At 48.2% G+C, this 14,909-nt stretch overlaps 1 protein-coding gene and 1 pseudogene across 1 annotated transcript in view; both read left to right on the top strand.

Annotated features, from left to right (window-relative positions):
• Positions 1 to 14,909, top strand: part of DZIP1 (DAZ interacting zinc finger protein 1) — a 62,175-nt gene that overhangs the window by 21,525 nt on the left and 25,741 nt on the right. Inside the window, exons 8-14 of the mRNA XM_075683882.1 lie at positions 166 to 390; positions 1,260 to 1,550; positions 3,775 to 3,981; positions 7,795 to 7,891; positions 9,078 to 9,138; positions 13,006 to 13,162; positions 14,731 to 14,808. Coding sequence (XP_075539997.1) covers positions 166 to 390; positions 1,260 to 1,550; positions 3,775 to 3,981; positions 7,795 to 7,891; positions 9,078 to 9,138; positions 13,006 to 13,162; positions 14,731 to 14,808 — 1,116 coding nt within the window. The remainder of the gene's footprint in view (positions 1 to 165; positions 391 to 1,259; positions 1,551 to 3,774; positions 3,982 to 7,794; positions 7,892 to 9,077; positions 9,139 to 13,005; positions 13,163 to 14,730; positions 14,809 to 14,909) is intronic.
• On the top strand, positions 14,136 to 14,313 carry LOC142576922 (U2 spliceosomal RNA; annotated as a pseudogene).

The raw sequence follows: 14,909 nt of genomic DNA on the forward strand, positions 1-14,909 counted from the left end.
TCGCTTCTCTCTCGCCTGCGGTCTTCCTCGGCGATCTGACCCGTCCTGTATGAATACAGCATTACGAGGTCGTATAGATTACCAGTTAGAGGAACGACTGCGCGGAGGCCGCCCGCCGTACAGACGTGCCTGGACAGCGAGCTCCGTTGCCCTGTGTCGTCGCAGCCTTGTCCCTACTGCCGCAAGGTGTTCGTCAGCCTGGCGTACCTGCAAGCGCACGTGGTGCGGCGGCACCCGGACAAGCCGGCACCCACCGAGGACGCCCTGCTGGCGCAGTGGCAGCGAGTGGCCACCGGCACGGCACTGCCGGCCGCCAGCGAGCTGCACCGGGGCCTCCAGGAACTCAGGGGCCTCCTGCTGCAGAAGGACGACGACCACGCCGAGGACAAAGTGAGCGGAACGATCGCTGCTGCAGCTGCTGCGCGCGTTCGTAGTGGCAGAGACTACGTAGTAGCGCGAAATAGGCGCTGGCCTCGAAGTTGCGCAGAAGACGTGTGTTGTGCCAACGTTGTATTATGCGCACGGATCGAATATATAGCACATGTATATTGGATAGGTTGGAGCGCGGCCCGTTATCTCGGAAAATATTTAGCTTTCTGTTCAGCGGCGTTGACTATTTCAGGCACTTGAACGTGACGCCTCAAACCGATTGAAACTACACTGTTCTCTACCGATGACTCCTTTCTTATTCAATGTGAACCGCTCGGATGTGTAAGCCGGCGCTGCATCTGACTTCGTTAGAAACGAATGCATCAAACTGATTTTCAGTTTTTCCGGCGCGGAAAAAAATCGTATGGTACCGCGGAAGGTGTGCTTACTGCTTCCTGCCACCCATAGGTCGGCAAACTCGCTCACGTGTAGACTCACTCACTGAGACTCGTACATATACGCGTGAGCCTGCAGTCTGAGTGAGCTTGAGCGACTCCTGTGGGTGTGAGTCTAAGCCTGAGTGAGCCCGGCTGAGTAAAAATTTTGTGAATGCGAATCCGAGTAAGCACGCCTGAGTAGAATTTTCGGTCTCAGAGTACAAGAGAGCCCTAAGGAAAAAAAAAACGAATTTGAGAGTAAATCTGAGTGAGTTTCGGTTATACTGCCCACCTGTGGTGCCGTCTGATTTTCCGGTTCTCTCTCACGCTGTTCGGAGTTTGGTCGCCGATGTTGGCTCGAAACATGAAGTGGAGGCCAATATGCTCCCGCTAGACGAACAGCGAGAGGTACAGCCATGTATCTTTGACCTCTCCTCCACTCCCTGTCGGCAGCTGCTGTTCCGCGACGAGCTGCTGTGCCGGCTGGACGAGCTGCAGCGCAAGTGCGACAGTATGGCGGTGGGCGGCCGCAAAGTCGGCGTGGCGGCTGCCGGCGAGGCCAGTTCCTGGGAGCTGTCGGCCGAGCCTCCCGGCTCGTTCTCCGAGGGCCAGGCGGCGCTGGCCAGCCTGTCCCAGCAGCTGGTGCAGCAGAGGGATGAAGTGAGCCGCCTGCTCGCGCAGCAGGAACGCCTCTTTCTGCAGCGCATGGACGCGCTCTCCAGGGACGTCGTGGCGCTCACCAAGGTGGGTTCTCCCTCGAACGTTACGGCGCGTTCTGCATGCCACAGCGAAACCTCCAAGAGGAACGGCGTTGCGTTAGCGAATGGTGCCTATAAAAGATCTCCTGGCTGTGAATCCCGATTTTGACGACCCTCTTCCCTGGTCGAGTATACCGAGAAGGCACAGGTTCTCATAACCAACGACAGGACAGGGCGGGGATTATATGACGACTGAATATGATTATATGATTACAACGCTTTTCTATTTAGCGCTTCGTAAGTTGTTCAAGACGCGCTCCGTCCACGTTATCTTCGGGATAGGCTGGTTGTGAACGGGGGATGAAATGAAACAAATAGAATCGAGCAGACGGAATCCGTGCGTTATACCGACACAAGGTACACCATGACAGACGCAGACAATATCCTCGCCTCATGTAAGTGGCTACGGTACCGCAATAAGCCCTACATCAAGAAATCACCTTCTCAAGTGAAAAGCTACGCATGTGCAAGGAAGGTATAATTAGAAGTGGGCGTCATTCTGTTTGGGAATGTGAAGGATTGTGACGTTCCGGGACAAGTACCGGCTTAAAGCGCTGATATCTTTCGAGGAATGGGTCTGACTGCTAGCTAACGTTTAAGAAACACTGAACTCACTATGGAGGTTCGCATTGAGGTTTCCATAGTGAGCAACACTACCCTTTCCTTTACCTGCACGCGCACGCACACGCGCACGCACGCACGCACGCACGCACGCACGCACAAACACACACACACACACACACAAACACACACAAACACACACACACACACACACACACACACACACGCGCACACACACACACACACACACACACACACACACACACACACACACACACACACACACACACACACACACACACACACACACAAACACGCGCGCGCACACGCACGCACGCACACGCACGCACACGCACGCGCACGTATGAGAACGAGAAGGGAGGGAAGCCCCACCTCCCACCCCAACGAGGCCCGATCTGTATTAAACTTATTATAAGAAGCCAAGCAACAAAGACAATATATGCGCGATGGAGCAATAGCTGCTCGGTGGGCTAATGTATTATCGCTCCGCGAAGAAAGCAGAGGACGGAAAGTAGGGGATACACGCATGGTATAAATGGCGACACCTTCTCCACATTTTTTCTCGAGAGCATCGCTTATATTGAGCGCGATAGTATACATGCACCAGATATTCGCATCTGCTTTTTCGTTTAATATTATTTCATGTAGTTTTTAGGGTGGTGAATAATTGGCCGCACCAGGTATAGCAGATTCTCAGTCTTGCGGAATAATTATCTGAACATAAACTTCTGATTATACCAACATATTTCTCTGTCCCGTGAAGTTATTTCTGACGGAACTCTACTGTATACGTAACTTGCACTTACGCTCGTAATAGAAGAGGCATCAGAACTCATTCGTTTTTATAGTGCATCCGTTGAATGCGTAGCCGTGCGTTCATTCTGGCAGAGCGCGGGAATCATGGTGGCAATGGGCACCCGGCCAAGCAGTTGTATCAGGTCTAGCGAGCGCTGCACGTAATTACTACTGAGCACGAAATTTTGTTCTATACGCGTGCATAGGCGTGTCCGTAGCTGCGCGTACGAATCCAATGTAGCCTGTCGCTGCTGATGGTGAACTTGCCGTACTTTATGCTTAAACGCTGGTGCGAGAGTTGCTCCGTGAGCTTTTCACTAGGCCCTGGCGGAACCATGCGGTGAAAATGAGGAAAAATATGGCGGCATTACCCGAGAATGTCCTTGTTATAACTTTTGTTGTTCTATTCGATCTTATATTGACGTTAAGCTTTTTTTTTGGGTAACTGAACGTTCAACATCTCCCGCCTTGGCTCAGCGGCTTTATATGGCTATGTCATTATAAGCTCCTCTAATCAATCAACTGCCTTATCGTGTTTTCAAACTTGCTCTAACTGGCTCTGCAGGTCGTTTTTATCCGTCTAGTGACTGCCTAATTTAATTTAGAATAGCGCTGTTATAGAGATGAATTAACCTATGCTTTTTGGCTGTGTTGCGATGCCCGAACGCGCCTGCTGTAAGCGGGAACGTACGATATCTCCAGCGAAAATGTCCTCAAAGTGATTGCCTCTACATGCCATTCACCAACGTGAAATGTTTCCGGTCACTGGCGTACGAGAGGCTTGGCAGCGGAGAGATCGCAAATTCACTGGCCTCCCACCGAATAACGCGCAGACGAGCACCACCCTGGAGCGGAAGCTGTCGCAAATGGAGGATCCCGTCCCAGCACGTGGCCACCCCCGTCACTCGCTGCTCTACCGCGAGGGGGCGGCACCGCAGGCCGGAGGCATCGGCGTGCGACGCGACGGATCCAGCTCGCCCCTGCGCCTGTCCAGGCCTTACTCCGAGGCGGTCAGGGCGTCGCCGCTGCGCTTTCCGCAGGTACAGACAGGCGCGGAGACGACGCGGGAGCACGACTAAGCCACGCACGGTCGAATTGCAAACAAGCTGCACGCGCAAAAAAAAAAAAAAAAAAAAGAACGCCGTGCACTTTCATTCTTCATCTCGGAAAGACAGCGGAGCCAGCAGTAGTTCACTCTTAAACATAGGCAACAAATAGGGTTCACCTCGAACGGCTTTTCGTCTCTGAAGCCGCTGCCTTTCCGTACAGATCTTTATTTGTGTTACAGGTTTCAGCAGGAAAACTGAATGCCTAAGGGAAATTGTATGGGTTATCCTCATCTCACGTCTCAGCCAAAGATGGTGTTCTAGCTTGGAACAACGAGCTTTTATTTTGCAATTTCCCCAGCACTTATATTAGCAGAGCAAAGGCGTTAAGCTGTGAGCTGACTCTGGCCGGCTAGGCTCCTCTTCGGAAGTGAAGGGCATTTGCACTGTATATAGGTATATATTTTTTTAAGCAGAGCTTGTTATTATTAGCTTGTAGCCGACTAGCTTGCTTGAACCATAATGCGTACCTTATTTCCGCGGGCTGCCTCAGGCTCAATTCAGGGAACAATGCATGGTCGATACTACGAAGCAGGACCCGTATTAACAAAGTTTACGCTAGAATTGCTCGTAAGATAAAACTGGAGCCAATACTGATGTTAGACATAATATGAGCTAAGGCGAGTGACCAATGGCAAATATCACTTATGAACAAAAAGCTATGTGGCTACGGCCCACGGGTTCTAATTCGCATATCTGTTCGTTCGTAATTGAACTTTGTCATTGGCCAGTCGCCTTAGCTAATATTATGTCAAGAATCAGTATTGGCCGGAATGGTTGTTTTACGAATACTTCCAGCGTAAAATGTGTCTGTGGATACGGTCCATATTTTCCCATGTGAAGCGAAAATATGTCCGCTTGTGAATGCCCGGAAATCTTAACCGTCTGAGATCTGGCTAAATATTAATGCGTGATATTTTGCACTTACAAGGCGTATGAGATAAAAGAGAAACAAATGATGATGATGATGCTTTATTGGCATCTCCTTTTAAGTGCGATGATGGCAAATACATACCTAGCCTGCTTGAGTTAATCAGGTATGCTATTGAGACGTATACATGTTTATCTTTTCCGGGTGACCGCTTGTCACCGCTTATCAAATGTTATCGCACAGCGCAGGACGCGCCTGCATCTATCGGAAGTTTCTGCAATGTTATTGATGGTTCCATCGGCTGTCTGTACACTATACATGCTTGCCATTCAAGCATTTTTGTATTAATCTGCTTAATCTTTTTTTTTATCTTCCTCAGAACTTCTCTATCTATCTTGTCTCTTAGACCGCCCTTGTTACTACCCCCATGTAACTTTTTCTCTGTTAGATTTCATCTAATTTGTAGGTTCATTCTTACTATCTCGTTTTTGTTTGTCTTCGTTTTTTTCCTTCAAAGTTCTTAACTGCAGCTGTATTGACTTGACGTGTAGCACCAATAATGTCAAGGCGAAATTGCCGCGTGACTGCGCGTATTCGCGAGCTCCTTTCACGCTCAGAAAAACACTTTTATGTAGCGCCTATTGAGTAACAGAAAACTGTATCAGGAGTTTTGCATGTTGTTCTACAATTTTCTCATTGACACTTTTCATCAAATTGTAATAATTGAGAAGTTGGTTAATTAAGTAAGGCTAATGATCTGATTAGGTGGAACGCAAAAAAATAATCTGAGTTTGTTCAAGCGACGGTAAACATTACCTTGGTTCTGTCCAGCTACGTAGAATTTGCGTATATACATAGTTTGGCCCAAGTTCCCATGTATATATATATATATGCGAGAACACCCGTGTACTTAGATTACTAGATTTAGGGGACGTTACAGAACCCCAGATGGTCAAAATTTCCGGAGTTCTCCATTACGGCGGGCCTCCTAATCAGAAAGTGGTTTTGGCACGTAAAACCGTAAAAAATTATATATATATATATATATATATATATATATATATATATATATATATATATATATATATATATATATATATATATATATACACACCACGTCACAGGCTTCCCACTTTTCACACACTTAAAACCTTTTTTTCTGTTTTGACACTCCTAATCCTGACGGATTAAATACTCGCAGGACACTAGCCGTCACGACTATAGTGTAGGTTCCATATTACACGACAGCACACCCGAAGCCCAAAGAAACCTCATACAAAAGCAAAAACCAGACCCATCACTTTTTGTAGTTATATAACCATCCGAGCCACTAACCTATAGCGGCATATACGACTACTCAATATGTGCTAAGTGAGCCGCAATTGCTCAAAAAGACAGCAGCGTTACATAACGTGTGTTCAAAATTAAGCTTACATGGTTTTCTTAAAATTAAGCTCTGGGAGGCACGCTAATATCACCTGTGCAAATAAGGTATGTGAGCAGGGGGACATAAAGTGAGATGATAATTATCGCTGTCAGCAGCCTAATTAACTAAAATTGAATGATTAACTTTTTGTTGACTGCAGTAAATGCCTATGATTGTATTGAAGAGTTAGAAGTAGTCGTGTTGTTACGCAGTATCACTTGCAAGAATTCTTCTAGCGTGTCTGTGCTCCGAGATATTCGACTGCAAATTTGAATTGTCGTTCGCATGATTACGCATGCAAGAGAGTTAGGATCGGCGCAAAGCTCCTCCCAGATGTGACGCGGCTGTTGCGTGCGGCGTTCAGTCTGATAACAGGGCGGAGGTACTGGCAAAAATGATAACTGTTCCCCTTCCCCTCAGGGAAGGGCAACAGGGGGCGGTTCCTTCTACCTGGCATGAGCTGCATTGCGTCCTGCGTCGCGCCAACATGTCACGCCCGCAATATGGTTAGAACATCGTCCGAGGAGTCCAAGCGGAGCGCTAGACTTTGCTATCGCTGTCGACGCTTCTCCCTTTGGTCGAATCTGGCAAACATTTTAACGGTAACCACACTTTTATTGCGATGGCGCTTATATCGACACCCGAAGCGTATTTTTGCCGTCGCCGTCGCCATGATGTTCCCTATAAAGTCCAAAAGCGATCGCAGTGCCGCCGCGCGCCGTATGCCGTATGTGCGAGTGAAAGCGTGTGAGGGGAGTCGATGATCGGCGGCTCAATCTCGCGCGCGCTATGGAGGGAAGGGCAAGGAAGCGCGCCGTATTCCGTCGTGCTCAAGCCACCGGGGGGAGGGGAGGGAGGCGGAGACGGCGTTGTATTCTGGCAGCAACTGCATAGTGCACGGCCGCGCGCCCTACTTTGAAAGCGGTTTGCGTTGGGAGCAGTCTAGGTGCGTCGACGGCTTATACCTTTGTGCGCGCTGCGTTCTCGCTGCGCACTTTGAGTTGAGGCGATAGACAGCACGAAGGTTTCTTCGCTCGTTGCTGCTGCCACGCTTCCTCACGCCAGCGTTTGACAGCGAGTGTCCGCGGTTTTCGAGTGTGATGTGTTGATGTTTTCCTTTGCGTGCTGACACCATACTTGTTAGTTTAGTAAGCGTATGTGTGCCAGTTTAAACGGTCGATAAAGGCACTATTCTTGCTTCGTATAGCTGTTTGCGCATTTGATATCGCACTCGATGCTTCGCCTTTCTTGCGAAACTGCGACACTCCGACTCTTTTAGCATACGCAAAAGTTCAAGAACACAACGCGCAAAGGTATGACCGAGTTCTCCTCGTAGGCAGTGTGTAGCAACTCTTTAACGCCTATGGTGTTCTCTTGGCAGTAAAATAAAATAAAGTGAATAAAATAAAATAAAAAGCGTTGCGACCAATAAAACTCTCTATTGTTTCAGAGCACGCTGTCCGTGCCCGTGCCAGCTCCTCGGCAGCGAATGTTCTTCAACGGAAAGGGCCTCAGGCAGCCACCGTCGCTGACATTACCGCGAAAGGGTAAACGTGCACCGACTTTAGTCAGACGCCGCCTACCATGTTATAGCACCCGCACTTTGGAAAAAGAAAGCGATAGAAATGAAGAAATGGTAAAAAAAAATCCGACGTATTCCTCGGCAAAGCTCGTTACTTTAGCGTCATGTCATTCCCGTTAACTATCGGAAGTTCTTGAATGTACAGTAGGGAAATAAAAAGTTAGGAGTTATGATTCTTGCGCCAACTTTTTTGTGTCATACTTTGCTCTAGACATTTACTTTCAAATAAAATGGCACAAATGCGTGTGTGGTCGACCAATGCAGTTCATGTCGCACTTAGTGCCTGAGAGGCCACTGACGCAAAAAAAAAAAAAAAAAAAACAGTTCTTAAGGTGTTGTGCATAATGGTACATAAGATGTGTTTAACAGTCGTTAAGAATATTTTGAAGATAATTAAAAGAACTCAGAGTATGCGATCTATTTCGCGACTCCCTTCGCTAATACGTGCGCCAATCACGTTACGAGTGCTACCGATCGTCGCGACAGTGATGGCGCCGCGGTAGGGTATAGCACGCGTCGCTCGCGACAGGGATTCAATTAGCTGTCGTAACACCCAGTAGCTGCACCGTGCATTAAATATCAGATTGAGCACAACGTTAACTGTTTGCCCGCCACTGAAAGACCATCGGCAATGCGCGAAGCGGCTTGCTGCATTCCACCAAGCATTCACCTTTCAATTGGTACTTCGTCTGAACAAAGACCCGGCACTCTTGGCATGAAGATGATGTAACATCGTCACTGTTTGGACGTCCGTAGGCGTCCCGCTTTGTTTTTACGCTATTTGACTACAGACGTCATCATACCTATAGCTAACGAATTCTACGTAGCGTTAGTAAACTTTGGTCACTGTCATCACGCCACGATAATGTCGATGTTGCCAGGTCCGGCTTTTCGAGAAGAAAGTTGGTAATAACTTAAGATATTATGCGTTTCCGACCCTTCACATTTGTTGTCTTTTTGATCCACGTGGGAGTTATAGGGTATTGCAGAACTCAACGTTGACCAGCCGTGGCGCGCTTTGATACCAGCGAAGAATAAAATCGGCATTATTTGGTTTGCTTCCACTACCCACGCATTGGCACGCATGTAAGAGGTGGCTTATTCATAGGGTGCTTACTGCGAGAGGTCTTGTTTTCTTTTCTTTTTTGCAGATTCGAGGCTTCACGCAAAAGTTGCCCAGAGCGGCCCTATAAAAGAGCGGCACGAGAGCAGGTAAGCATTATTTCATTGCGGTTTGGAATATTATGATCGTCAAATATGTCTCCGAGGCACATTGGGTCGCGATTGAGGTGAATGAGAAGCGCGGACGTTACTCAAAGTTCGACGGTTAGAAAGGAGGAAAAAGATGAGTTGTCCCGACCCTTGCTTGATTGAATAATTGCTTGCTCGATGTCTTGCATTCTTGTTTGCTTGATAAATTAACTTCAAGGTCCCAAATAAGCACTGGGGCTATGACATACGGCACAGCGGAGGGCTTTGAAATAATAATTTCGACCAGCTGGGGTTCTTCAAAAGTGTACTTAAGCCCGATCGATCCACAAGAATAATTTGCTTCTTTTCCCCATGGAAATGCCCGCCAACGCGACCGGGGATCGAACCAGCGTCCTCGCTCTCAGCCGCTGAACACCATAGTCACGAGGCCACCACGACGTGTCAACTAGCACTTGTGACTTCTGTGCAATCGTTTCTTCCTAAGTGCTACGGGACTACGCTTACAAGACCGTAACTCGCGAACACTGTAGTCTTTGAGTCTTGTATCAGCGAATTGTAACCGGACACGAAACACTGCAGCCAGATCCAGTAAGGTTTGACGAAGTTGCACCGACAACCGCTGCGGAACGATATCTGTCAAGAGTCTGCATGCATACAACGGCGCGTTTAGTGGCGTACACATTGCAATCGTTGGAAAGAGTGCCTGCAGTGCATGCGTTAGCAGATCTGAGCACTGTGCTTTTGCCCACTTCATAGCAACGCTATGGTCACAATGTTTAGTTCCATTTCATTGCGTTACCGAAGCATCTAAATAACATAGCCCTAAATGCTGAAACTCTGACCCATGTGTAGTGCCTAATTGCTTTGGACGTGCGCAGTAGGGCTCGGGGGGCAGCCGAGGAGGCTTATTTTTAAAGATCATTGGGAGACAGCGTACTGAGCTCCAATTTATTAATAAAGCGCGTGCGTATTTTCAGTTGTGAGTTGTGCAGTACCAAGAACGCACTACGGCGAAGAGCTGCGCTCTCGCTTGCTTACGCACTCGCCATCTCTCGCCCTCTATCGCTTGCCATCTGTCCGCACATCATGGATACCTCTCTTTGCCTTGCCCTTTCCCACAACGCCAGCACAGAGAGTCTGCGCCCTTTTCCAAGTGGCTGGTCGTCTCCGTTGCAAGCCGTGCTTCGGTAAAGGATGTTCACGCTTACTGTTGCATGCAACCAGCGTTTAAATGCAGCCAGATAACCATTTATGTTCCGCAGATTTTCATAGAACATGATGTTTTAGACAGTGCACACCATCCTGTATATATCTAGATTTATCCAAACAACGTTACAAATACATACCAGTCATAACCTAAGTCTCATCCAGGCAACAGTACTGCAACGTTGTAATGATATTGCAGCTAAACATATGTGACGCGTAATAGATGCTCACTTTAGGCATGAAGAGATCTATAGAACATCCAGTAAAATATTTTTCATTCGACGCTAGCTACCCATAATTACAGGTGCCACAGCAGATCGACCGATATACTATAAAAGACAAATTTAATAAAATGTTCGCAGTAGACGCAGTGCGGCAGAACACCCACACAGCAGGAACAGATACAACACGCGCACACATTAGTGCACACGCCCGCGACGAGGAAGCGCAGCATACTATATCTCCTCGACCTTCCGCGTGGAACACTGATCGTATTAAGTTAATGCAAATATTAAAAGTAGAGTGTATCATAAAATAGGCAGTGTAGATGTATACGTGTGATATGCAAACATGATAGTTTCCAAATATAATTTGAACAAATGATAAAACAGAATTCTGTCGTAGGGAAACCGAAAAAGAACCTTTTAGGGGAGGGGCAACTATTCATGTGTGGTTCGAAAAGAATTCACCAACGAATATGATACTCCCTATGCGAAGTTCGAGCTCAGCTCTACACGTGTTTTCATTTCGCGATATATTGACTTGCGCGGACAATGTCTCGTGCGGCATGCTGCAAGCGGAGAGGAATGTGGCGGGACTGCCTCGCTAATCTGGGTATCGCGACAGCCAGCGCGTGGCTGACGCGTAGGCGTGATTCACATCAGCCACCGCCGACAGACCTCCTAGATGACGCGCGCTACTCTAGCCATCGTCGCCCCACTACGCTTTTCTTCTCGCTCTTTCGCCATAGCTTCCTCCACCGATTTCCGCCTCATGGTTCCGTTGCACTCTCCCCCTTCGCTTTCCTCCTCGCGTCTTTCATTCACCGCTGCGCTCCGCGATCGCTTTCATCTTTCGCTGTGCTCGTTCGATCGGTTACGCCGACACCAACGCCGACGCTCGCCACAGGAACGGGCGCCTTAGAGCTGCGTTCTAAAAAGTCTTTTTTTGTAGTGTTGTTACAGAGCACATTAGACGTCATGTGAACAGCAGCGCAACGTGCCATGGGCAAAGGCTGCCACGTTTCTCAACATAAATAAATCATCTGAAAATTTTCTACGAGCCTTCACTGTCTAACCTGAACCTGTGGTTCCACCTTTCACTTCTTTAAAACTTAAATACCTGATTCAATGGGATTGGCGTTTCATGGGCAATAAAGATCGGGGAATTTAGAATTTTTAAGGATTATATCGCATAAAAGTTTAACTACAAGACTTTAATTACACTCCCCAAGAGATTCGGCATCCTAAACAAATCTTCAAGAAAACTTAAAATGCACCCACCCGATACGACATAGCGCTATATCTCTAGGACGAGAGTATGTAATGCCAATAAAAAGTAATTATAAAGTAGAATGAACGTCAGTAAGACATCAGGTACTTGATATTTGCAAAATAAATTTTAGTAGGTTGCTGTTTAGATATGTCGAGACGTGGACGACTGAATCATACCTGGATGTTGATAGGATGTCGGTGGTTTATTGGGTGACAGCCGTCGGTCTGTGCGCGCGATATTACGGTATTTATCGCAAACTTCGCGCTATCTTAAAAATGCTGCCTTACTGCGTCGTTGCCACCTTTTAACTCTGCACTATTTACTTTATGTTGGATGACTTGTAAAGCGCGTTTTTTGAGGAAACGCCAAAGAAGTACAAAGAAAAAGACGCATACCGTTAGTCAAACACACGCAAGCAAGGAAGTCGTCAGAAGAAAAGTAACGGCCATAGAGTTGGCTACAAAAAAGTATTACTCACTCTGGTGCAGTGGTCGTTGAGCTACAATAGGGATGATGATTATCACATGGATTTGTCTAATCTTCCTGTATGGGGTTTCACACATTCTGGTGGCGGTATTTGTTGCACTTTTTCTGAATTTACAGACACTCATAGTTGTGTAAACACGGCAAGTTGCATGATTATGTATACGTGCACAGTTGCATGATCACCAGTAATCGTTCCACTTATAACGCAAAAATTTGGGGAAACTTATTAAGTTTCAAATTCGCAAAGCCATTTGAAACGGCAAAGACTATGTTTAGGGAAATCCGACTTCCTTGCCCGCCATTCGCATGCTGGCCGAAACCTCCGTGCTTGCAGCACCCGTAGATGCAAGCGCCAGAATTCCCTCTAGTAATTTTTTTAGGAAACCTTAAGGTATGCGGGGGTAGAGATCGTGACAAAAGAAAAAAAGAAGTTTGGCGCTCGTCTGCGATACGAGAGAAGGCAGGAGAGGAGGGCAGCTCGCCTCATTGCACCACGGCCTCCCACCGTTTCATCCGCTTCGGTCCAGGCTAGTAGTATACGGGCGTTTCAAAAGCATACTTGCTGTGTAGGACGCTTCCTTGATGGAGCTTCAGAATTTTTAGTGATTCGCCGTACTTTCCTACAATGCTCTATGACAAACCGCTTTCGTAAGCGTGTTCGCGCTTATTCACTGTGCGCAGTGGCCGGCACCTGACGCGCCAGGCGGCCAAGGGCGATTCGCGCTCGGAGCGCATGAAGTCGGCCGTGCACAGCACGCCGAACCTAATCGACGCGCTCAAGGAGGAGATCATGGACCTCACCCGGAACAAGCTGTCGGGCATCGGAATCAACGAGCTGGTGAGTCTTTTTTCTTCCCTTTTCTTTTTGCTCGGACAACAACTACGAGTGCCCGTTTCAAACGGGCATGACACTTGCCTTATGAACGAGGAAATGTTTTAACTTGTTGACGCGGTACAGGTGGGTGTCATGTTCTCGAGGTGGTGGTCTCTGAAATACAAGTGCCGGGCAGTACACACCATTCGGATGAGCCATAAGAATAAATATGAAAATACTGAGCGCACGCAACATGAATGTATAGAAAAAAATTCCGTGCGCTTCCACTCTATACAGGCGGATGGCTAGAGAAGCTGTGTATGTGGGCCCCTTAATGGCGAAGGGTCCATTAGGGTTCAGGATTGGGCGAGTTGGTGTTGCATTCTAAAACTGGTACAGCGCAACATACAATACAGCGCAACTTGTTGCGCTGTACCACTTTTTGAGCTGTCCATTGCCGTGCGTCAAACGCCGTATGCGCATAAATGGAAGGCGATGCGCGACTAGTCACTCCTCCACGATGTTAAGCCTTGGAAGACGACGAGGAACCGGGGGGGTATACATACCCATGCATTGTTGCGAAGCGCGGCAGGACACCTTTTACTAACGAATCCCGGCACGTAAGACAATCACGCACCTCACTGCACCCCGAGGGCGCACACTGCTTCACCGTAGCCAAGGCGATAGCGCGTTGGTCAACGTTCCGCTGTGCAGTAATGGTTCTGAGGTCACTCGAAAACCACAAGCGGTCAGACGCAACACAGGCCACGCAAAATTGATTCCCCACAAACTCCCTCTGAAACCTGGCCGCTGATCCGGTGAAACGTTGGAAGTGTGCGGGATCGGGGTCACATGGGCGGTTCGCATTTTCTTGCGCCTCGCGGTCCTGATGTGCAGCACGCTTGCTGGACCGCCACCGCGAGAGAGCGGAAGGAAAGCAAAGGAGACACGCAAACGCTTGGAACACCGACAAAGAGAGGGCGGTGCGAACGTAGACATGGCCGACGCAGGTCAAAGTGTAGTATCTGTTCTTATCAGTTGAATAACTGGTACGGGTTATATTTTAACCCAAGGTATTAAACTTATTTTTGCAAGTTGGCGGAGTGCTTAAAGCCTGCTTCACCTCCGCCGCCGATTGGCCTGGTATTGCACGTATGGGGAGAAATTCTCGATCTTCACGGCTCGATAGACGCACGCAATTTTTTCCAGAAGCTATAGCCATATACAGTTACGATGGACACCAACAGTCGGAGGACAGGAAAGAGAGACGGGCGCTTGCGTCCGCCTCCTCTTTGTGTCCTCCGACTGTTAGTGCGCTGTTGCTTAATTGCAATGGGTTGCCAACTAGCGCGGTCACACACACCTTGTTTCATGAAAGAGCGTAGGTTAGGGCGTGTTGGTATTCCATAACTGATGTTTTTTAGCGCACGAGAAGGGACGAAAGACAGTGGCGAGACGAGGACACAGCGCTTGTTTCAATGTAGTCCTACACCAAATATGAGCGTGAGGGGAAATAAGACCGCCATGTTATATGTTTATGCATATATATAGCTGGAGAACTGCTCGTACTACATGGCGCGCTTGCGACGCAGGGCAAGGTCTCAGTTACGGACAGCATATTTCGGGACTGCAGCAGGAGACTCAACTCTGAGCGCCGGCTTCTCGCCAAGGTGAGTGCATCTGAACGACTTCCCAGTACGGCGAAACACCCGCAGCGGCAGCCCAGTGGCTGTGACGTCGAACTGCTGAGCTCGAGTTCGTGGGTTCGACC

Source organism: Dermacentor variabilis, chromosome 3 (genome assembly GCF_050947875.1).
Source record: "Dermacentor variabilis isolate Ectoservices chromosome 3, ASM5094787v1, whole genome shotgun sequence".
NCBI classification, from domain to species: domain Eukaryota; kingdom Metazoa; phylum Arthropoda; class Arachnida; order Ixodida; family Ixodidae; genus Dermacentor; species Dermacentor variabilis.